Source organism: Aythya ferina (genome assembly GCF_964211825.1).
Source record: "Aythya ferina genome assembly, chromosome: 1".
NCBI classification, from domain to species: Eukaryota; Metazoa; Chordata; class Aves; order Anseriformes; family Anatidae; genus Aythya; species Aythya ferina.
Window position 1 is genome coordinate 11309259 of NC_140296.1, and position 24758 is coordinate 11334016.

Here is a 24758-nt window from a genome sequence, read left to right on the forward strand (position 1 = left end):
GCCCGCCGCCGCTTCCCGCCCGTCCCCTCATGGCCGCCGCCCGCCTCCCCGCCTCGCCCCGCGGCTCTCGGCGTTGCCGCGGCGACTGGAGAAGCCGCCGGGCGCTGGCCGCAACCGCCGCGGGGCGAGGCGGGCGGGAGCCGGGGCGGGAGGGAAGGAGGGAGGGAGGGAAGGAGGAAGGGATGGGGGCGAGGGGCTGAGAGGGCGCACGCCTTGCTCATAGCGGGTGCGGAGGGAGCGGCGGGAGGAGCGCGGCAGGTAACGGGCGGGGAGGGGACGGGGGGGGGGGGACGGCGGTGCCCGTCGCAGCGCGGTGTGGATCGGTCCCCGGTGCTGCCCCGGTGCCTGGGACACCTCGGGTGTCCGTTCCCTGTGGAGCCAGTGCCACTGTGCGTGTGTTATCCGGGGTGTCTGTCCCCGTTAGAGCCACAAATGGCCCCGTGTCACCTCAGGTGTCCGTCCCCTGTGGAGCCAAGGGAGGTGGTCCTGTGCCTGTGGCACTCAGGTGCCGGTCCCCTGTGGAGTCACTGCGCCTGTGTCACCTCAGGTGCCACACAGCGGTGTCCCCACACACCTGTACATACAGGTATCTGTCCCCTTGAGAGTCATGCTTTTTGCCCCCCAAGGAATTAGGGCTGTCTCATGGCACCCTCCCTCCCGTGCTTTGCCCTCACACCCATCACAGAATGGCCGAGGTTGGAAGGGACCTCTGGAGATAGCTGGTCCAACCTCCCTGTCCATGCCCTACATCCCTGTCCCACCAGCCCCACAGACCTGTCCCAGGGTCAGGCTCAGTCAGATCTTTCCTTGCTGCTACGGTGAGTGAGTGCTCCATGGATCCATGCTGCATTTGCCAGACAAGGGAGTAAATAGTTCACATGAGTGTGTTTGGGAACCATCCTAGCCTGGCTATAGGTTAATTAGAACATATGAAGGTATGAAATTTGGCCTCCACTCCATGGCAGTGGAGAAAAGGCTGCTGACTGCACCCACAGATCTACAACAAATTTACATTCATATATTCCAGAGTGCCTTGGTGAATCATTGATGTTATGTGACAGAGAATGATCCAAAACAAACTCTTCCTCGTGGAAATCCAAGTTTATCCTCAAGCTAGCACCCCTTCTAGTATCTCACTGTTGCAGCAAGTGCAAAAGCTGCTGATGGAGAGCTGAGCTTACTCCAGAAGTTTTCATCCTGCCCATTCCAGGATGTAATGTAGAGCCACATTTCCCTGCTCCTGTTGTTCACAGTGGAAGAATTACAGAATTTGAAGGGAAAGCACTGAATGATTCAGTATACACAACTTCACTATGCAAATGTGCATGTGTAAGAATATGAATTACTTGATTTGTTGTTTCAACAGGTCAAAAAGACTATCAATAACATGGAACAGTGCTTGGAAGTGTTTCAGGAACAAGCTCTCGCTAAGTGAGTAAAGAATATCTGAGAGTTGAATACATAACAGAATTGAATTTGTGGGTTTATTAAAGATGTAAAACAAAATATTAATGATATGAGAAGCAAACATTATTTTTCAATTTCTTTGGCTGCTTTCTCTGCAAACTGTGAAGAGGTTACTAATAACTAAGACAACATGGCTTATCACAGTAATACCCTACTGACTGTATCTTACTTATTTAATTTTTTTAAATCTGCATATCTAAACAAAAGAGAAATGGTGAAACTATGCAGGGTTTTATTAAGATGTTAAGCAATTTTATTTTAAATGTTTTTCAAAAGTTGTTGCTAGGCTACAGCAGTATAAACACTGCTTTTAAAACATTCTGAAGCCTTAAAAGCAAGGCTATTAATTGTTAAAGCTATAGTCCTATTTTTCATAGGTAATAACCAAAATTGATCTACCAAGTATGAGATGCACTTTTCCTCACAACAAAGTAAACTTTTTTTTTACATAATCCAAATTTAATTGTTACAGTGTTTTAGTACAGCACAAACTATGGGGGAGATTTAAAAGTGGGCCTCATAACATCCAGCCTCTTCAGGGAACACAATGATATGAAGAGTACGTCCTGATATGATAAGCTGAATAGAATATTTATCTATTATAATTTATGAATAAATTTAATACATCCTTTTCATATGAAATGGTTTCATATATCATTATTACCAAGAAGCAGCCCTAGGTCATATGGCACATATTGAGTATAAAAGAACTTAAAATAATAGAGACACACATATTCAATCAGACCTGGCCCAGGAAGGCTTTAATATGATTTGAAAGTGTGCTCTGTTGTACTGAAGAACAATGTGCGCAGTTTTCATAATGGAACAGAAATAGTATGCAGCATTAAAATATATTCTGAACAGTGCGGCCCTTTTTTTGGCTCAGAGGGCCATTCTTTTTGTTAGTGATATGATTGGTAAATATCATAATTAAAATTAGAATTTAAAAATATCAAAATATTGTTATTTAACACATCAAAAGCTCATTTTAAGAGTTCACCCCCTGCTGGCTTTAGTTGTAATTGACATATGTGAAATTTCAAGCCACTGCAGATGGATCTAGAGAGTGATATGTCCTATCATAAAACAGGTATTCTAGATAGTTGTTTATTTCCATTACCAATACAAAGAATCTGGAAGAGTAATTTAGGATACACATCTGATGATAGGAGATTAATGTTTCAGTCTGTGCTGACAGTATTGCAGAGATAATGCAGATAGCTTTCAAATTTGGGAAAAGAGCTGAATAATGGTGACAGAAATCATGACAATTATCTGCCAGCTGCAAGATCCCATAAATCAAAAATTATCCATCCAAACATGTGTATGACTGTGTATGGCTGATAATTGTTAAATAAATTAATTGTAGTTCATATACAGAGTAAAATGTATTAGTGGAGTGCTATATCACAATCATTTTATATATTTCTTATTTTTAAAGTGACTTTTAAGAAGGGAAAATGAATTAATATTGGCTCCAGAAGCTGGGTTAAGAATCAAAAAATAATTAATGTATTTTATTGAAGATGAAAATCTTTGTTTACATTGTTCTGCATAAGTTTTGCATGTGTTTTTAGAAATATGGTCATACGTATTTTTGTATTTGTCAGCAAACCTGAGAGTAAGGACAAAATGCATGAACTAGAGACTGATAGTATGAACTAAACATTTCTTGAAATTTCAGTTTCTAAATTACAATTTCTTTCTAAAGAGTATGGACAAGAATATTCTTTCATACGCATTTTGGTAACTGTTACCCTATGGTTGATATTAAATGTTAAAATGGCAGTGCTAACAGTTTTAACATTAAAAGGCATTACGATTTCTGTAAATTTATAAAACCTTTCCAAGTTCAACAGGTTTGCAGATTTGAGTTCTGTAATAATCATCAAAACATGGCATATGCATCACTTAAGCGCCAAGAAAATGTGTTCAATAAACACTTTTCCATGTTAAGGAACTATTTCTTTTTTTTTTTTTTTTACTGTACTGCAGTTAGAAGTTGAGCATGCAAGATACATGGAATGTGTGGGGCAAGCATTTCACTTGAGCAGATCCTACAGACAGGGAACTTCAGTGTGTCTGCATGGGCACTGGGAGGGCAGGAAACTGGGGAGCTGGCTGAACAGCTGGGATATGGAAGATTACCAGAAAAGAAAGGAAACATTTTCCACAGGAGCATTTTTATCCATGGCATTTGCCATTTTGAACAAGGTTGTTAACTTGAAACAAGTGCTGGTGTTTACCTGAGAAGGTGGTATCAACCCCCAGGAGTAAAACATGTGAGTACACGTACTGTGTTCTTCAGCGATGTGCTGGCAGCACACCCAGCAGCTGAAGTCTCCCTGGCATTAGGGGTATTACCTCTGAGTGCTTGCCTTGCTTTGTGCTTGAATACGTGAAGTTCTGCTAAAATAGCATTCCTAGTTGCTTGGTACATTCTTGGTTGCAGTGACCCCCCCCAAAAAAAATAAGCCAGATTGTAACGTACATGACACAAAGCAGCAGCCTGTGCTAATTTTGGATACTGAAATCCTCTTTGATACTCCCTAGGACTGAGCAGTTACAGGCACGTTGGGGTGTGATTTTTCATTAACCCTGTTGTACTTTACTGCTACATTATGCAGATGCTGCACTGTCTTTTGTCTCTGTGTGACCATCTTTGTGGCAATTATTTCATAAATAGTCAATTTACAGGTCCAGGCAGAAGGAGAGGAAGAAAAGCTAGGAAATACTGAAGAATTAATAAAAGAAATAGTTAAGGTCACTCTAGCAAACCATCATGCCATAGAGGTATTAGAATGACTACAAACTGATAAGTGATCATGAAGGCATGTGCCACACAGATGTATGTACCATCAGCAGTAGAGAGAATATTTAACTTTTAAAACTGCATAAATTAAAGCACTATACCTGCTGACTGTTACTCTTAGTTTTTTTTTTTTAGAACAGGTCGGTAAGATAAATGATACTTTTGAGAGGAAAATATAACATGGCAAAATTCAAAACAATGACACAACATTCTTAGCTTATTTAAAATAAGAGATGTCTATCAGAAGGCTAAATATACTCTCATGAAATGTAATAGGTTTCAGTACATTTTTACATCATTTGAGATTAACAAATTTATGAAAGAATACAGTTGCTGGTTTAATCAACAGGAAATTCAATGTAGGCTTGTAGCCAACCCCCCAAAAAAGTAATAAGAGGCTTGAAAATCATGCAACGGTATGAGGAAATGGAAATTACATTTAGATTAAACTTTAATTGTGCAATGAATAAGCACTGTGACAGATTAAAAAAAAAAAAAAAAGGTGAAGAGAAAACAGGCGTACCACTGTTTACTAATTGCATATTCTATTGAGATAAGAGGGAGACGGTTAACACTGAAGAAACACCACAATGTAATTTACTTTTACTTTCACATAGGTGTGGCAGTTTCATATTTCATGTAGATATGACAGATGTGGATTGGATACACTAATCTCTAAATTGTTGTGGAGGGAAAATATAGAAATTTTCACAATGCTCAGATAATACCTGATAATAATGAGGGGTTTAAGTGAGATTTTTTTTTTCCATGATCAAGATAAGATTGCAGTGACTAAAGGTAGCACATTTCAATACTTTCCAGTATGTGATAAAGATAAGATAGAGTATTCTAAAGATAAGATAGGTATTCTAAATAAAATACTAGAGCTGTATATTGGGGCAAATTATGAATATAATCTCTTATTAAATCAAGCAAAAATATTTTAAAGCAATTAAAACTAGAACAGGAAACAAGGAAGGTATTAAAAAGTTAAAAGAAGAAGCAGATAAGAAAGTTTATTAACTAATATGAGAAGGAGATATGCAAATAAAAGATGCCACTAAAGAAAATTGCGAGGAAAGCAGATGTTTACTTGCTGAAAGTGAAATGAAAGAGATGTTGTTCCTGAAAAGTGTAAAGATTCAATACAGTATTCCACTGGTTAAAAACAATCAACGAAAGATTTTCCTTCACTCTTGTGAGATAAATGCCACTTAGTATAATGCCACTTGGTACTTAGTATAAAAGTATCTCCATCTCACATCCTATGGGCTCTGAACACAGTAAAACTGCTTAGAAGTTGTGGGATTTTCAAAGAAATACAAGGTTGATAAATATAGTTTCCTTTCAAGAAATGACAAGAAGTGAGCATTACAGTGGTGAGTAAGTCTGCCAAAGACTTTTATCAAAATACTGCCTTAACTATTTCTGATCTGGTATCTCAGTTTAAGTAAACTGAGGTCAAAATGAAGTTTTCAGTGACTTACAAATACTGATTTTTGGTGATGTGTGATTACTCATAGTGATAGAGGATAATCTGATTGTTTTTTCCTATATAACTTGATGAAAAATAAGTTTTATAGAAACTTTATAGGCACTCCGACATAGTTAAGGAATTTGTTCAACAGCTAAGTTTTCTTTATAGCTGTCCAAAACCAGCCCTGAGTGTTAATGGAATAAAATTCCCTTTATTAAATGGATAGGAATTAGGCAGGAGTGTATGTGGTCTCATTTCTCTTTTTCCCAAACCCTAGAATCCTAGGTTAAATGGATAAGAAGCTGTGAGTCAGAAAAATAAAATAGCTAGGAACATTTCAATAAACAAATGAATTATCTTGTGATTTTCTTTTTCCTAACTGGAGTATTTCACTGCAAATTTTATAGAACCATGAGTTCTATAAAGATTCTGACTTTTAACGAAATCATTGCAATTCTGCAATGCCAGATATAATTTCACAGATTGAGTGAAACTCCCAGTTCAGAAAACAATTGAGTTTATTGGGCAATAAATTCTCCAAAATACTTACAGAAAAAAATCTCATATACAGAGAAGAACAGTATAATTTAGACATAAAACAGTCATTTCTACAAATAAAAAGTTTAGAGTGCAGAAATAATTGTTCAATTTCTTGCATAAAATGTATCCAGAACCAAATATTCTATAATGTATATCTTACTTCAATTTTTTCTTACATTCATCATCAAATGCAATACTTGAATTTATATGGGATAAAGAAAGCTTCATATTATTCAGATGCTTTTTATGTACCTGCTAAATGGTGTATGCCATCTGATTTCAACAGTTTGACACTGTCCAGTGTTTAATTTTGTGAAATTAATATGCTGTTCCTCCATAACAGTAAGTATAAGAGGGCAACTTTGACTGCGTTATGTTTCTGATACACCTATATATTCTGTTTATATTCTAATATATATATTAACTATATATTTTGATGCTTATGACACATCATATTTCTAAAGGAGTGACACAAAAAATATTCCATCACTGGTGATGAAGTTATAATGTAAGGGATGTATTACAAATTCAACCTCAGAAGTTTGGAAAAATTCTAACGTTTATGTTAAATCCAGCATGTGGTCCCCCAAAGATAAGTTCAATTTCAAAATGCGCTCACTTCTGTGGTTGCTAATAGAATTAAACCTTACTAGTATCATAGAAGTTGTCTTATTCCATTTTCTACAAAGAGATTGGGAAAACAGAGTGTAAAAGTAGAGCTAGCAATCAAGAACAGTGGCTAGCTTTCAAGCCAACTGTTTAATAACTTCTTCCAGCAAACTGCCTCGATCCGTAGTGGAAAGTCCTGTGCCCACGTGCAGCTTAATATTCAGATTGTCCTACTATTGTCCTTTTAGGTTTAAGCTTGGAAATCTTCTACTTAACTTATGCTCATTTGACAGTTCCTACCTGACAGACTGAGAGGATATCAAACAGCCTTAAAGCTAGACAAAAGATCCACGATGTACTAAATATTCCCATTTGGACTTCGGACAAATTTAAGATTTAACTTTTGAAGGCATAATTTAGCTTTTCTATTTCTTTCTATCTGATGTTGAAAAATGATGATCTTCATCAGAAGTAAAATCAAGTCTTACCAATATAAATAGAAATTTACTTTCCGCCTTACTCTGTGTTTGAAAAAATAAATCCATTTTTTATTATTACTAGAGCCTCTCCGTGTGACACTCAACTTCAGGAGTTACTGCATCAAATTGACATCACAGTAAACAGCAAAAAAGTGGAATGGGAAAGGAAGATGAAAGCTTTGGAAGCAAAGATGGATATCCAGGATCAAGAACTAGCAAGAGCCCAAAGCAAACTGGATCAAAAAGGTCAAGAGGTATTTTAAAATGTCACATTCTATAAAGTATTTATTCTGAGAGGTAGTTAATAGTACGCTCAAAATGCTCTATAAGTAGGCTTGTTTGTTCTATCATGTAAAAATACCAAACACCCTTTAAAGGTCACTAATTACTCTTACTGTTTTGTTTTAAAGTGTGCTTCTGTTCTGAAAAGTATTTGTAAAAATGTCATTGAAAGTCCCGTGATTCTTCTATTTCCCTAAAGTCTAAATCAAATAGTTTAGTTGAAAAAAGATATTGTGTTTTTTTTTTTTCCTAAATGCCAATGCGTCTAGTTTCGTCAGATATTTTAAAAGGAGATGTACAGTTCAAAAGCTTGACAAAATTATGTATTTGTAATTCATGTTTATACTCCATTTTTATAATTTTACATTCTGTACTGGCTAAATGGTAATTTTATTATTAATAGTGGAGATTTGAATTATCACCACTTAGAATTGCTTATCAAACTGAAAACCCCAGCGTACCTGACATCATCTGTACTTCCCAGTCATGTCTGCTGAATATTCATTCAGAAGTATTCGTGAATCCTAGCATGACATTCAGCTCTAGTTCAAGACATCTGAAGTTAAGTGTTTACACATAGGTCTCCTCTTGTGAGCTAGTTGTCTAAACTGCCAGTGGGAGTCTTGAAAATGCTATCTCACTCCCTAATGAGCAATTACAGGAACTTGCCCTTTGTCATTGCAGTCAGAGGAGCCAAGAGAATAACTCAGCTAGCCAATCCCCAAAACATCAATTTATTTGCCCATGCACAGATGTTATCTGAAATATTTTAGCATATTCCAACTGGCTTCCAGCTGCCTCTCCAGAAAAACTTAGGTGTCATGTGTGCTCTTTGTCATATTTCTCAGATCTTTGTGAAAATCTCAGATAATTCAAGATATGTCAAATAGCACTTACTTAGGGAAATGAAATAGGTCTAAAATGTCTCCTGATAATTTGAACATAAGTAACTGAAAGTAATTTATATGATTATATAAACCATTCAAACAAAATTTTCACACTGGGGCACAGCAGTTCATTTATGTGGTTGGTTCAGAAATGCTTTCATTAAAAGGTCTTGACAGACATACCGTATTATCATTAGATCATAATATAAGCATACAATGAGGTTTTTTTACTATAAAATCCCTATCTTGATGTTGCTGCCATCTGGGTTTGTGGTGTCCAGATTTATTATTAAGTTACTGAATGAATAAGTATTTTTAATATTTACCTTTTATGCAACAGTCTTTCAAAATTTCAAATGACTTTCAAAAATAATGTAGATTACACTTCAGAATGTAGTTTCAAAAATAATGTAGATTACACTTCAGAAAAGGTAAAAGTGAATGCTTATTCTAACTGTAGGTGGGACTACTTCAGCAGAAACTGGAAAACTTACAGAAAAATAAGTATGAAATGGCTCAGAGTTATGAAACGCAGCTTCAAGCACTGAAATCTCAAGTAAGGAAAATGTCAGTTTCATTATTTTCTGATTGCATTAGAAAAAAACTTATACATGCCTAATGGTATAGATTTTATGGATTTTATAAAACCTTTATGGATTTGGCAAAGATGAATTGTGTCATGCTAATAATGATGACTACAACTTCTTACTTGGCTTCATTGTCATTACTGTACTGACATGTCCAAACTCTTTGGATGGATCTTGATGTGATTATGACTTCTGTTACGAAGACAAGTATTAGGTTTTCTGATCATGGAATAATAACTTAAAACCTTGGTGAATTAATAGAACAGATGATTAGATTCATGCTAATAAGACTGGGATGCACATTAAGGATTTGAAGACTTAAACTGCTCTCGTCACATCTTTGCTATTGATTTTTTTCTGGGTTTAGTTTGCCTGGTTTACAGGGATTATTAAAGGCTTGATCATTTTCCATAAGTGAACATAGTATCAAAACTACAGCAACCTGGAATATTGTTACCGTGGATTTGTTTTGCCTTTATTTATTGGCTGTTTGCTCTGTGCCTGTGCTTTTGTTCTTCATTATTTTTTGCACTTCAGTTACAAATCTAAATTCTTAGCAAGCTTGAGCCTATTCTAATTATCAGATTTAACAAGTTAACATACAAAATTCTATTTTTTTTTTCCTGCTGTTCTACTGTTTCCTTCACTGAATTCTCCTACCAAACATTTAGTAATTAAAATTTTCCAGCAATCACACTTACCACAGAATTGTCTTAGATTGTTTAAATTGGAAATCATTATTTTCATTTAGAGGTGATAACACTTCTTGCCCACAATCCATCAAACCAATAAATGTATAATTTACTTTAAAGATTGTGTTTTCTTTCATTTATTTTTTCTTTTATATGTGGAAACTGATTTGGCAAACAGTTCTGGGAGTAAGCAGAGATTGTTTTGGTTAATATATAATTAACACGTTTAATCATTTGGGAAAGTGGCTAGAAACAAAAGCTGTTTTATAGTTTGCACATATTACAGAGAAAGAAACAATGTCTAACATGGTTGTTGAGAAGTTAAGCATTAGACAACGAAAAATGGTGTGATGTGCCTTTAGCACTACAAAACTGTCCCCAAAACTGTAGCAGATTGCTCTTTCTTCATCCTTTGTCACATTTCCTGCAATGTATTTCACTTCTTAGATTTTTTTTATCTCATGCTAAAAATGGCTGCTTTTAAGTTACATGTTTTTGCTAAGATCTTTGCTATTCTTTATGGAATTTAAACTCTGGGTCATTTTTCATAAAGCTTTTGATTTTGAAGTTGTTACTTACCTTACGTGTCCTTCTCAGGAGCAAATACAATTTGTTTTCTCTTTGTGTTTGTTTGTTTTTGTTTGATTGATTGATTGTTTTAAAGAATCTGACACTTTACCTTCAAGTTTCTCTGTGTAACTGGTTGTGCTTCTTGCTGAGATTCTCCTTTTCAGTTCCTATTCTGACCATCTAACCTTCCTGTGAGTGCCCAGATTGCTACTCCTTTCATCTTTATGCAAGAAGTTTTGAGTTCTGGCTCTTAATATACATCACTTTCCCAACCGGTGTCATCCACCACTTCTTTGTCTTTCAGGCATCCTGTTTTATCAAAGGCTTTAGCACGGATGCCATTTGCATTTCATTTTCCAGTGCCTATTCCTCCTCTTTCACCAACCTTAATTCTTCATGAGGTATCCATCCTGTACACAGTGACTGAAGAACTGCAAGTGCCTAAGTTGGGAAACCTTCCTAGATTCTCTGTGAGACAAACAGAAAGTTTATCTGTCAAAACAATTTCAAATGCTTATGCTGGGCAGTAGGACTGTCCCACTCTGCTGTTCTAGCTTTCACCAAATGTCCTTGTTAAGCTTCTTTCTTAAATGACAGTGCTGCACAGTCTCCACTGTAGAATTACTTTAATGTCCCCAATTTTAGGCTGCACAAAGTCATATCTAAAATATCGAGCTCCACTGAAAATATTAATCTTTACCCTGTGTCCTTTGTCTCCTTTCTTTTGGTTCTTATCTTCACTTGAAAATTACACCTTCTCCAGTATAAATTAAGAGCTACAATTTAATGTTGCACATATGGCGTGTTACTGTTTACCCAGTAGCATTGTGTTTTCCGTGCAGATGTTTTCTTATAATCCCTCCCAGTTTTTCTTCCATCCTAATCATAATAGAAACAGTAAGGATTGCTTTTTCTAGCTCTAAGAAAGTTAAGGCCATTTAGAACAAATTTCTCCACGATAACACTGTGTCTGTGGACCTCAGTGCTTTTTACCCTTGATACTAATAAAAGCAGCTGTTTAATGAGTAACATTCCCACAGAATTCATTATGTGCTTGCCGAATGCAGTAAAACCCTTTTTTTTTTTTTTCACTGTTTTTTTTTTTTTCCTATTAGGGAAATAATTCCTGCTATGTAACCTGAAACTCTTAGGCCACACTGTTGCACTCATCCAAATATACACGTACAGCATTTTGTCATAATTTAAAAAGCAAAAATTTTAGGGGTTTATCTCTATTACTTTATTCTCTCTCTTTTTTTTTCTATAGAAATACTTAGTAGTCATTTGCACTTTGAAAATGAGAGAAAACCTTCAGCAAAAGAAAAAGAATCTATTCTTGCTCTAAGCACTTCAACAACTAAGTGCATTTAAAAGTTAAATGTCTAAGTCTGAGCTACCTCAGAATCGATGGAAGGAATTGGACACCCCTAGAATATAATGCATTCCATTGTCTGGTGAGAATTTAAAATAGCTGAAATGCCTAAGCATTTGGAGATAGTTCTTTCTAACTCAGAGTAGCTCAGGCTTGGATGTCTAACTTTCAGAAATCTGAACTTAGATGAATCTCACCCTCTTAGATCTCATCACTTAGATGAGTCACTAAAACTCATTCCTTCTCTGCCCCCAGATGGGAGGATTCTTGGCTTTTACTCTAGTTTCTGGTCAGGATAACATCCAGACTATAATCTTTATTAAATAAATATCCACATTTCATTAAATTAATCAAACATGAAAACTCATTTTTTCTCATTTTGTGTGTTCCATTTTAGATTGATCTGCTGGAGTGTTGAAGTCCTACATTTCCTAGCCTTTTTAGCATGACCAGTCTAGTACCGGTCTTCATCTGGGTTTGCTCTTCCCAGGCAGTTTCCATATGCCATCGTATATTCAAGAGCAAAACTCCTGTTAGTTGAAAACAGATATCTTTCTTCCAAAGGCAATGAGTTCCATGTTATATGAGCTTGGATGATCTGACACATTTTAAATCTCACCCTTTATTCCATCTCACCTGTGTTCTCTGGCAAGGTCCATTTCAAATACAGGCAGCGTCTCTACAAGACTTTTAATTTAATTAAAAGGTGAGCTTTCAACTCTGTAAGTCCATGTTATAAGATTTCTATTCAGAAATTCCAAGTTGGTCAGATCTATTCCTGGATCTCACCATTTCATGACACTTCCTGGTTTATGACTGTCTACCTGCTGGTCATCTTTTCAATTCCTTTCTCTATTCCCTATTACAGGTTCCTCAAATTATTTCAAATATCTCTAGGAGGTTTCCACATGATTTCTTCACTCCCATATCTGTTTTTCTGGACCTTCTGTGCAGACCTCAATTACTCATTCATTGGTTCAATAGAATTCTATTTCAGTTTTGTTGTTTTTCCCCTTTGGGAGTTATTTCTTTTCCAGACAGTGGTTTGCCTTAGAGCTGAACAAAAACATGAAGTTTTTATGGATTTTATTTGAAAATCATGTTAGAGTCAAAATTTTTAAAGTGAAGCCGTAATTATTACAAAGAATGTAAACTATCATGTATACCTGAATTTAAAAGAGCCAAAAAACAAGAGACATGAGCAGTATTCATAGTTGTAAGCTTCTTTTTTAGTCAACATTCTTTGCAAAGTTCTTTCACTTAGCTTTCCTCAAGATCATATATTTAGTGTTTCCTTTGATGAAATCCTTGGTTTTCTTTTTTTTTTTTCCAAAACAGGATATACATATCTTTGAGCAACCTGATGTGGTGGGAGGTGTCCCTGCCCGTGGCAGGGGGGTTGGAATTAGATGGTCTTTAAGGTCTCTTCCAACCCAAACCATTCTGTGATTCTATGACCTCTACCAGACAATGGCAACCTCTATTATATCAAACCTACATGTATAAACATCCACTAGCCCCTTTGTTTGTGTAGTGCAGCAAACTGTTCAGAGTGGCCATTCTTCTGAAGAGGCTGGTACTTCTGCTGGTACCTTCACTTTTTTTTCCTGAGTCCAAAGCCACGCTTTCACGGTAAGATCAATAGGCAGAACACTATTTAGGGTCCAATTCTCACAGACGCTCTTTGGTACTTCCTGATTCCAGAAGAAAGCAATCATCCTATCCATAGCATGTCAACAGTTTTCGCAACAGAAGAGAAACATGCAAGTTTAAAATATGTTAATGATAATCCTTCATTCTGGTTAGTGAAGCACCCTTTAAAAATGTCAACACAAGATGGCAGTAAACAAGTGTAAAACATTTCATATAAACAGCAGAGGAAATGACACGATGGATAATAGTACCATAAAAAACTTCAGCAGTAGTAGCTGCCAGATGAACCTATCTGAACAGTTAGTTAACATTTATGTGAGATCTTAGTCTTGTTCAGCTAAGAAATTAATTTTATTAATTGATTCTTTGTTGTATTGATTAAATATTTAGATTGTTGAAGCTGCAGTTGGCAATTCTAGTATAAAGAAAACCTTGCCCACGTGGTCAGCCTTTACAGATTCTGCATGTTCATTTCTGCTTTCATTTTTAGTTTTCAAAGCTGACACATAGTTACGAAAAGCTACGGTTACACCAGTTAAAACAAAAAGATCTTCAAAGTAGAGGAAAATGTGAGGAAAGCCTAGAGACACCATTTGAATTGAGTAACTTAAGCAAGAAATTGGAGGTAAGAATACTTTGTCGTTATATTCTACTTTTAATATCCATTTAGAAATAATTTGTGGATTTAAGTCAAAACTTTAAATTTCTGCTTATTCTACAAAAATTATAAAATTGTCTTCAACTGGCAAGAGAAGGTGCATAGTTTGATATCCAGGTTTTGTTCCCTCACTCAACTTTTAGTAATGTTTTTAGTAGCTTTAAGAGGTAATAGACAGAATTTGCTTCATAAATGTATCTACAGATAAATTTTACTTCCTTCCTGATTAATATATTTAAACTGAATAGTATCCATTGAGGCATCAGAGATTTTACATATGCAGGATATTGTCACATGATACCTACCATTAATTTAGGTTTATAGACTTCAGGACAACTTTGATTGTGTAGGACTAGATAGAAAATGGATTTAGGTTTGAAAAATTGCTTGTTATACACATATCTTGTCAGCACCTATATGCCTGAGGCAATCCACAGCCTAGGTCTCAGTATCTGATTCTCCTAGGTCACACATTAGGAAGCATAAGGCACTGAAAAATACAGTCCACAGAATCCAATATACTGAGTGGGGGACTAGATAACGTGTGACGCTGAGGATAGGATTCAGTTATATTTCCTATCCATCCAGACACAGAAGGGATTTTAGCTGACTTATTCATGGATATCAGAAGATGCTGATCTCTGATCAGAATTCCCAGCCTTGACTTGTCATAGTTTGGGGTTACTTTGTGACCTGTGGAATAATCAAATATTTACTGGGCCAACAGGAGAATTAGCTAGCACAGAGAAATGGCATGTATAGAATCTGCCTCTATACGGTGGCTTCTTAAATACTGATGGGTCCATTCACTGGCTCAGAAACTTGGATCCAGTCTCACCTCTGATAACTGAGCAATCTAATCTCTAGCTGTACTCATTTTCCTTTTTTCTTCCTTGCTTATCTAATAGATTTTCTAGAATCCTATGCAAAGTGAAACTTCACAAGGAGGAATTCCAGAGCTTGATGAAAATTAATATATAGTTTATTATGTAGAAAAATAACTTGGGAAGACTCTGGTTCAGATTCTGTTTGGAGAGATTTTGGAAGATTATTAAACCGAGTCTCCCCCATATTAGGAGAACAGTGTAACCACTAGTCTCATGTAGCATAGAAGGATAAGGAAAAGAAATAAAAATTCTTTGGCTATCCTATGCAGAGAGCATGATAAAGTACTGTGTGCTTCAAGCATTTACTACGCTGTGTCCTGTAGGGAAAGTAAGCAGATGAAACTAGTGGAAACTAAGCATGAGCTAGTTACCTAGCTGTTAAGCATTGTGAAGACTTAGAGGCTCATGATTTAGATTTATGTAAATTTATGCTGTAGATAGTATAAATACTTAGAGAACTTCTCAATCAAAAAAATTAAGATCTAATAGATTTTAAGTACTTTCATAATACTTAAGCTGCAATTAAGCAGAATTTTAGGATGTATATTTTGAATTTGCCTATCTTCTCTGTTACGCTGTAGGATATAGGACACATAAATGTTGATGTCTCTTCCACATGGAAGAGTCCTTGTCATCAGAAAAGCTGCTAGGCCTTGGACTTCAGCATAGCTGCCAACACGTGCTACTACAAGAATAATAAATGGGTTATACATCCATTGTTGACTAAATATATTGCTACTGTGAAACTGTCTGATCCAGCTAATTTGAGAATGACCTTATTCAAGATTGAAATGTGAAAATAATGTAACACAATGCTATCATTTGATTAATTGTGCAGTATGAAAAATGAGTGCTTGGAATATATACAGCAAATTCTAGTATTCAGGAAATAATTACGGTGCTGAAAATCTACTAAGCTCAGCAGTGCTTTAGTAAGGCCTTGAATCTGCAGTCCTCATTTAGTAGTCTGAAAGTCCTTTTGTATCACGTTTTGCTAAAAGGGGAAGATTTTAGTTGGTTTAAAATACCAAAGCAGATATTAGGAAAGCTAAGACTTGTATTAATGTATGTTAGCAAGCATTTGATTTAATTTCACTTGCAAAGAAATTCTTATTTTTTAAAATTCAAGGAATATGCCAATTTAGGCATAATTATAAAAACTCATCTACCTTTTTGGGACCAACAATTCCATTGTGAAAAAGGAAATTTTTATAAAAGCATATTAAACAGTATACTTTTATTTTGGTAATTCTTCATGCAAAGAAAAAGAGCAACAACTTTAGTAATTCTGGAGTTCTACTTGTTTGGTACAATACTGCCTTAAAGATCAGTCATGAACATACAAGGTCTGGTACGATATAAAAGGAAATTCAAATACAGTATAAATAGGAATGTAAATACAAATACAAGACCTGTTATACTAGAGCTTGTTAAACAAGTTTTTATTTAAACTAGGTGAACTTAGGTGAAAAATTCTGAACCTGAAGCAGCAATTGAAAAGAGAGCAAGAAGTAAAAATTATTCACTGTAGTTGTTTTCCCCCTTGTTCAAGAAAAAGAACAAAAAAGAAGGCACTCAAAACGTTTGTCTGAATATTAATATTAATCCATGCTGATTACTCTACTTTACTTCAAACTCACAGGAACTACCCTGCAATAAAATTGGTTGTTTACAGTCACAACTCTAAGATCTACCCTAATTTTAAGTGACTAGAAATATTTTGAATATTTGAATATTTCTATTCAATGATTATGTTTACCACTGAAGTTTTTCAGATTAACAGCCCTTAAGACTATTTTTTCTGGTGACGGTGGCTGGTGGCTGGATGGCTTTTTATATGACTGTTCTTTTCATCTTCTTTATGAAATTCTGGAAAGACTATGTATTAACTATAAAACTGTATTTTTCTTAGAACCATACAAATTACAAAATTATTTAGATTAAGGAAAAGAAGTAATTCTTCCTCTATTCAGTAACCTTGTTTTGCTGTCTTTCAGGAATTTAAAGCAAAATCAAGAGAATGGGATAAGAAAGGGACAATCTGCCAAAATCATCTCATTTATTTAGATGCTCAGCAAAAATTATTGTCTGAGAAATGTAATTTATTTCAGGTAAAATAAGAAGCTTTAGAAGGAAGATGAGAATTAAATGAGCAGTTAGTTCAGCTAGTATTATTTACAACTTATTTTTAAAAATTTAAATGTACTACTAAGCTTACAGTATCAAAAATTAATATGGATACATTGTTTTAAGGCAAATCCATACCAAAAGATTTATTGATTCATACAATTATTTTTTTCCTCATTTAATGTGAATAAATATCATGATGAAAAGTAGAATATTTCTGATAAAGATAACTGCAAAATGCAATGTTTTTTTACTTTTTTAAGTATACTCTGAGCATACTTTTATCTTCTATGCTATCTATTAATATGCAATTAATTGCAATGACAAGTTATTGATAAGTATCTTACAAAGTAAGCAGTACATGTCACTCCTATGTTGGCTGGAAATATAAACTTCCCTCTAATCTAAGGTATCCCTTACTTTTTGAAGATCATAAATAAACAGTATAATTTATACAGAAATTTGAATTCCTATGTGCTGTTCCAAAATCACACTTGGAAATGTTTGTTGGATCACTTATCCCTTTTTGATCATATTTTTCAGCTTTCAAGTTACCGTTCAAGTTACCATGGCTGGCTTTGTGATCCTTTCTAACTTGCCAATTTATTACCTTTTTTTTTTTTTTTTTTACATTGCCTATTGATCTAGCATATTTTTTTTTTTTTTAAATTCCTTCCATTCCAGAATGAAATATTGATTTCATGCTTTCTTGATAACATATCCTGCTCTGAAAAAAAAATCAAGAAATAACTAAAAAAATAATAGGTCTACAAGACAACTCAATAATGAAGTACAGGGAAGCCAATTACGTTGCTGACTGGTAATCCTCTTTTCCACTGGGACTAAGTTCATTGGATCTTAATCTAGTGAAACACTTTCTTAATGATTCATATGAGACTCTTTACCCATATCCAGCATTTCCAAGGATGACAGTTACATTTCATTTACAGATGCTGAAAGCACTATATTGCAATTATTGAACTTTCATACAAAGGTGTGAAAAAAAAGCAAGGCTTTGACTAGACAAATCTACTGACTGATGTATGTGGAGGTGATTATATAATTAGACGAGTCAAAGTAGATTGCACAAGATGATCTTTCTTTCTTTCGAGGTTCACATGACTGTCATCAGTGAACTTTCTTTGAAGACAGATTTCATTGTAACTGCAATAGCACACTGGCTAGTTTATTAATTACAAAGCTGATGGAGTGTTACAAAAGCATTAATTTGTCCTGTGTCTTTGCCCCAAATTCCTTTTCTGTGAGTTTTTGATTTCCAGATGGAGACGTGCCCTTTTTTTCACAGGATTCTTTGACATTATGGTATGTCAAACTCCATAATTTAGATTTCAGGGGACCTTAATTTATTATCTGTATAAATTAAACTTACCTGCCAATTTCTTTAGGCTTTTTATTTAATACGCAGCCAGTGGCCACTTCTACTTATGTGTTCAGCCAACACAAATTATGAGAACATAGTGAAATCAAAAGAGTCAAAAGAATGCCTTTTTGCAGTCCCAAATACAGTATTTGTAGCATGACTGCTTATGTTTAATGTAAATCTTCTTGCTCAACTTGATCTCTGCACTTGATATATGTTTTGTAGGTTTTATTTTGTTGTCATTTTTCAGCTAATTCTCAGTCTTCTGAAAGAGTACTGCTACTGTGTCCCAGTAGGAGTATCCATATGGATTTTTTAAACAGTTACTATAGGTATTTTGGTTCTTCACAATGCCCATGAATTCACAAATACCACCAATAGCAATTTTCTAAAGTTTTGTTTTTAGGACTCTTTAATCAGTACAAGAAACTGAATGGAGTTTGTGACTGCTTCTAGAGATGCCGAATGTGCAAATGATTTTTGCACAAGATTAACGATAATGATATCAAGGGAGTACAGTTACTGTAGTAACGGAGCTGTTTATACATAAACTATGTAATACTAGCCTTCTAGTCTAAAGTTAATTCTGATCCTGAGGCACATACACACAATTCCTACTGAGTTCATTGTATCAAAGAGCAACATTTCTCCCCCCAAAATGTTATAGTTAACTGCTTTGAGTTAGATCATCGTAATCACCCTTTTACATTTAGGGCTAATATTAAGTGCTAGGAAAGAAACACAACAGAGGAGAAAAATCCTTGAAAAGTCTGTAACCTTGTAAGTGTCTGAAATATTCTCACTGAAGGTAAGGAACTTGAGGCTCGAGGAAGATAATATCATTTCGAGAAGTAATGCAAACTGTTCTATTAATGACATCTTTTCTAAGAAAAACCTGGTGAAGAAAATGAAAATAGCTTTGTGATTTTAGTAGTAATGGTTTGACCATAGCAATATAGATGTAATTATTTAATTTCATTAAAAGAGTTTTACTGTTTTATAGAAGCAGACCAAGAGTTATCAATTCCAGATAAGCAATAAGAAACAGAATCAAGAAGAGGTAATTACATATGGCCATCCTGCAAGTGAAAAGGATGAGTTAATTACTGAAAAGCTAAAGGCAGCTGTGAATGAAATAGCAATACACAGGAACAGACTACAAGAGAAAAATCTGAAACTCCAGGAGGATCTAAAAATGTTCCAAAAACAGTGCCAGGTAATGATAGTTTTTCTTTTCTATAACTACTGTGGTATAAATGTTGGAGCATTAATTACTTACAGGTATACTTTCAAAAGTGGTACTGGCATGCCTATATAAAATATCTATACAAGCATCGTATATAAATTTTTTGCAGGAGCACAGAATGAGCTGTGAACAGTAAATTTTTATTGAGTAATACATGAAAACAAAAATGTTTGATATACAGTAGCACATTTTATTCATATCTGTTTATCTAGGTTTTTATAGCTTTCCTATCCCTGTAGCAGACGGAGAGTGAAGTGTTTACTTCACTTGGTTCCTTGTATAAAAATTACTTCTGTAAAATTTCTTTATCTTGTTACCTCTTTTTGTACAAACTGTCCTACTAAACTGACTATACCTACTAAATATTTATATTCAAAAGCCTATGCTATACTTTATTGTTGTAAGAATATTTTTCAGTGCAATGAATTTCTAAGTTGCCAACCACGTGAAGACCCATCAGTTTTTATCTTAGCCTACTGCTTTTTTGCAGACGATATATGAAGACAGCTATTTGGGCCTCTTCTTTTGTTCATAATCTATGAATTTTGACAAGATTGAGATAATACAAGATCTCTTCAGACTTTTTATTAGTGAAGTTTGAAACAGATCTGGAATAAGATTCTCATTTCCATATTTTTCTGGTAACATACCCCTGCTTATTTATTTAAGCACTTCAATATTCACTAATATATAGAGAGAACTGTAGTGACTTTAACTCTTTCTCTTGAAAGATAATCTATTTCTCTTAATAGACAACCTTGCTGAATTTTAACTTCAGTTGCAATATACAGTAATTAACATATACGTGCTGGAGATTATTTTCAGGTGTTGTCAGAACAACCAAGTTTTGTACACATGATGTTTATACATTTAATTCACACATTAGTTCCCTGAGTCATTTGCTTGCATGCAAGTTATCGGTATGCAAGCAAAAAAATCTGAGGCCTGTTAAAAAGGTTCCAATTAATAGTAGCAGGATTAGATATATTTAGAGTGGAACAAAACATGGAGATTGGAGCAGGTGGGCAGATGTTGTAGAGAGTACATGGCGTCATGCTGTAGCCTTCTTAAAGAAAATCTCCAAGCAAGAGGATTTTTGGAATTGTGTGAACAGAATGTGGAGAGATTTAATTGGAAGTGGAGCTAGATACATGTAACACTATTGGCTAAAGAGCAGAAAGCTGCAGAATAACTGTGGTCTTCTTGTGAGATAATTGCTGTTTTAGTGAGAAAAGCTGCATTTGCCAACAGCTGCAGAAGAGGACATTGATGTAAGTCAATATATGGTGAAAATAATGTCACTATGAGCTAAGTGCTAACAGCTAAGAGAAAATATTCTTTTTAGGAATGTCTGCATGAGAAATAAGAAAGTGCAGGGTCTGCCATCAGCCAGGAGTAAGCAGGTTTGTGTGAAGGAATGCTGGGTGGAGGGTGAGGATAGTTGGACCTGATGTGGATGAAATTCGGAGGAGTAGATGGGCATCTTGGTGGGGAGAAGGCTGGTTGCAATGCCTCACGTCTTCCATGCCTGCAACTATTTCATTTGTGCTTCTGCCTATTTCTCTCATACTATTGAATAACAAGAAAGAAGTGATAAAGTGAACTGTATGCAAGACCAGTTTACCTGCTCTAGAGAAAAAAACAAACTTAAGGCTATTCAAACCGAGACTGCAGAGTATTTCCTAACCAGATGAACTGTCTGATAAACTTGATTGCAGCCATGCGTGAGAGGCAGCTTGAGAGCATCACACGAAACTCTCAGATAATCTGCATTAAGTCAGTGGACGCTAATTTATATAGAAATATAGCATATGATTGTATTAGAAAGGTTGAACAGTGTTGAGTACAATTAGAACAGGAGCTGATCTCTAAAGTTTTGAGACTTCCTTTTGATATCAAACATGGCAATCTAGTTAAAGCGACATGTTCACAGAGGAAAAGAGAACATTTGGTATTTTTTTCAACTTGAAACAGTCTCTGAAGATGTAATACTTCACTGGATGTTTTCTAAACAAAACCTTATCTTTTCTTGTTCAAAATTAATTTTCATTTTGTTTTTTTAACAAAATGCAATAGATATTTCTGAAAATAATAAATTATAAGTATCTATTTTTATATAAGTATCTATTAATAGTATCTATTTTTATATGAGTATCTGTTGGGTGACGGAGCATTGGAACAGGCTGCCTAGGGACATTGTGGAGTCTCCTTCTCTGGAGATATTCAAGGCCCATCTGGACGCCTACCTGAGCAGCCTGCTCTGAGGAACCTGCTTTGGCAGAGGGGTTGGACCTGATGATCTTTCAAGTCTCTTCCAGCCCCTACAGTTCTGTGATTCTGTGATCTAATTGACTTTTTTGAAGTGATATGTGAAACTCTTGACCTGAAATTCTGTTTCAATTATTATTGCTGCTACTGCTGTGGCTGCTGTTATTCCTGGTACTATTGTAATTCATAGAAGAAAATACAATTTAAGTAAATATGCCTGTTGAATGCAGCCTGCCACAGATGCTTCAACTTCCACCACACAGTTGTGCAGCATTTCCCTTATCCACCACACAATCGAATCAGAGGTGTACACACACACACCCTAAAAAATAATATATTATAAACTAATTGTGGCTGTCTCATAAATGTTAAAGCCATTAAGCTGATCATAAGGAAGTTTCTGCAGAGAATTTTAACAATTTATTACACTTTATTTCACTAAAAATATGGCCACACTTCTATTTCTGAGTTCAAAAGCTCTCTCAGCCTTCATTTAACAAAGAATATAATGACTACATCTGTATTTGCAGCCCCTAAAAAAAAAATTAAAAAAAAAAAAGTTTCATATCTGTCTTCAGCAGCCCTTTCAGCCACAGGAAAACCACAGGCTTCTTGGAAGGAAGGTCATTCTAATATGAGGCTCTAAGGGAAATAAACCTTTGAAGTTCCTTGCTTGTGGAGTCATTTCTGGATTTTACTTTTTAAAGTTGTCTTTTGAACATTTAAAAGCCTTATTTTTGCTTTTAAACATGGAAACTATATTAAAAAGAAGAAATTATGAGAAATACTTGTTTTTAGTGTAACAGTTTTAAAGGCAAAGGATCAGCATACTTGGAAAATCCTTTTATCTGGAACATGCTTTTGGATCTTGGGTGAGAGGAAATAAATGTTCTCTGAACATTTCTATTGTTATTACAAGAATCTGATTACTGTTGCAACTTTTATTATTTGGCAGTTATAGTTCCAATTTCTTATCTTTAGTATGATCTTAGTATACTTTTTGGTAATTGCTATAGGAGCTCAGATTTTATGATGACAAATATGACATGACGGACAACTTGCTGATAGATTATCAGTCAGAAATGAAAGGTAAATTAGAGACAAGATTTGTGGAGTCCCTAAGGAAAATATTTTATGATTGTGTGAAAATTTGGTGATGTTCATCTACCCAGGCAATTACCAACATGGAGACAGAATTGTTTTGGAGATGATTGAACACACACGATATACATACTTATACACATGTACATAAGTCCACAGGTATCTGCTCCAAGCTTCCAGGCAACGTTTAATGAAGATGTGCACCTAACCCTGCCTTTCTATAGCTTTGTAGTTTCATGCTTTTAAATTTGGAAACGCTGTTATCAAAACGCAACATAGAAGTTACTTACGGCACTAATTCTTACATATGAAGCATGTTCAAGGGTGTAGAAGCTGTTTAATCAAGCAAACTCTGTATTTTACATGTATTTTATGTGATAAAGAGCTTCTAAGTGGTGTCTCCTGTGATAACTTCAGAGATATGTATCGGAACATTGCAAGAGCTAAAGAATGTTCGGTATCTGTTTTTTAGATGGCATTTCTGGAGAAAGTAGCTGATGTGGAAGCAATACCTTCTTCAGAAATAAAGCTCAGAATATAAGTATTTATATCCTTTCATACACATTACTCAGGTGTCAGAAGTGATGCATTAAAATACAGCATTTTGAGCTACTACTCTCATTTTATTTGGCTCTTTGTGTATTTGTTTTCTTCTTTAGAACATGGAGGCCAGCTTTTCAGAAATGAAAAAAGAGCTGCAGTCACGCGATGCTCTCTGGAGATGGATACATCTGGAATGCCAACAATTGCATACAGAATTATTGAAAATCAGAGAAATGCAGGAAATTCAAATAAAGTATGTGTGCTAAAGACAATGTTTAAAATAACAAGTACTACTAAGCTAATCATTTTTTTTCTTACTTCTGATTTAAATCAAGTCTGTTGAAAAAGATAGTTGGGATTCAAGTGTCAGACTTTTAAACAATTTTTGAATGAACATTTTCATACATGACAAGATTAAAGACAGTAGGTGCACCCTCTGATAAAAGGCCTTTATGTTGCATAGATCTTTGCAAGTCAATGTATTTAACCTATTTTATTTATATGCTTTAAGTGCCTCTCTATTTCTTGGCATTAAAACACTTTGGAAATAGAGCAATTATGATTCTCCCTAACCTTCTATGAGTAAAATGTTCATCTTGTTATGGTTTATCTAATCTACCATAACTGTCAAAGAACACATGAAATACTAATCAAGAAGAGATTTCAGGATTCTTTCTGCACACACTTCCCTTTTCTTAATCTCTAGAAATCTCCCAAGATCCAACCTTTTTTAGGCCAAATCTCATGGTGTTTTTTGTTTTGGTTTGTGGGTTTTGTGTTGGTTTTTTTTTTTCATCCCCAAACAAGTTCCCAGTTTTACCCTGGGAAGAAGATTTTTAAGTGAAAGATTATTGCACATTCTGCTTATTTCATATTTTTTGTTTTGTTTTTTCATTTCTTATTTAAAGACATCAGTCATCTTCTGTACAACTTACCGAGCAAACAGAAAATAAAAATTCAGATTTATTACTACTGGCACAAAGTCAAGAAAGCCAACAAGAAGTGCTAAACAAGGTACGTCATACTGTTAAGTATTTCCAGGTCTCACACTGCAGTCTAGGATTTAAAAAAAAAAAAAAAAAAGAGGAAAAAAAAGAGAGAGAGATCAAAGTAGTGAGCT

General features: G+C 35.1%; 1 protein-coding gene across 9 annotated transcripts in view; it reads left to right on the forward strand.

Moving 5' to 3' along the window:
- The window catches only part of DEUP1 (deuterosome assembly protein 1), a 55020-nt gene that overhangs the window by 8310 nt on the left and 21952 nt on the right, over positions 1-24758 (forward strand). For 3 of the 9 annotated variants that reach the window (XM_084538020.1, XM_084538021.1, XM_084538019.1), the window contains 8 exons: positions 1367-1431; positions 7467-7638; positions 9014-9109; positions 13918-14052; positions 16970-17083; positions 19484-19696; positions 23755-23891; positions 24547-24652. In XM_084538020.1, the coding sequence (XP_084394146.1) occupies positions 1388-1431; positions 7467-7638; positions 9014-9109; positions 13918-14052; positions 16970-17083; positions 19484-19696; positions 23755-23891; positions 24547-24652 (1017 nt within the window). In that variant the 5' untranslated portion in view covers positions 1367-1387. Of the gene's footprint in view, positions 1-200; positions 259-317; positions 390-1366; positions 1432-7466; positions 7639-9013; positions 9110-13917; positions 14053-16969; positions 17084-19483; positions 19697-23754; positions 23892-24546; positions 24653-24758 lie in introns of those variants that run through there. The other 6 variants (XM_084538018.1, XM_084538023.1, XM_084538022.1 and 3 more) reach the window with 5 other exon arrangements.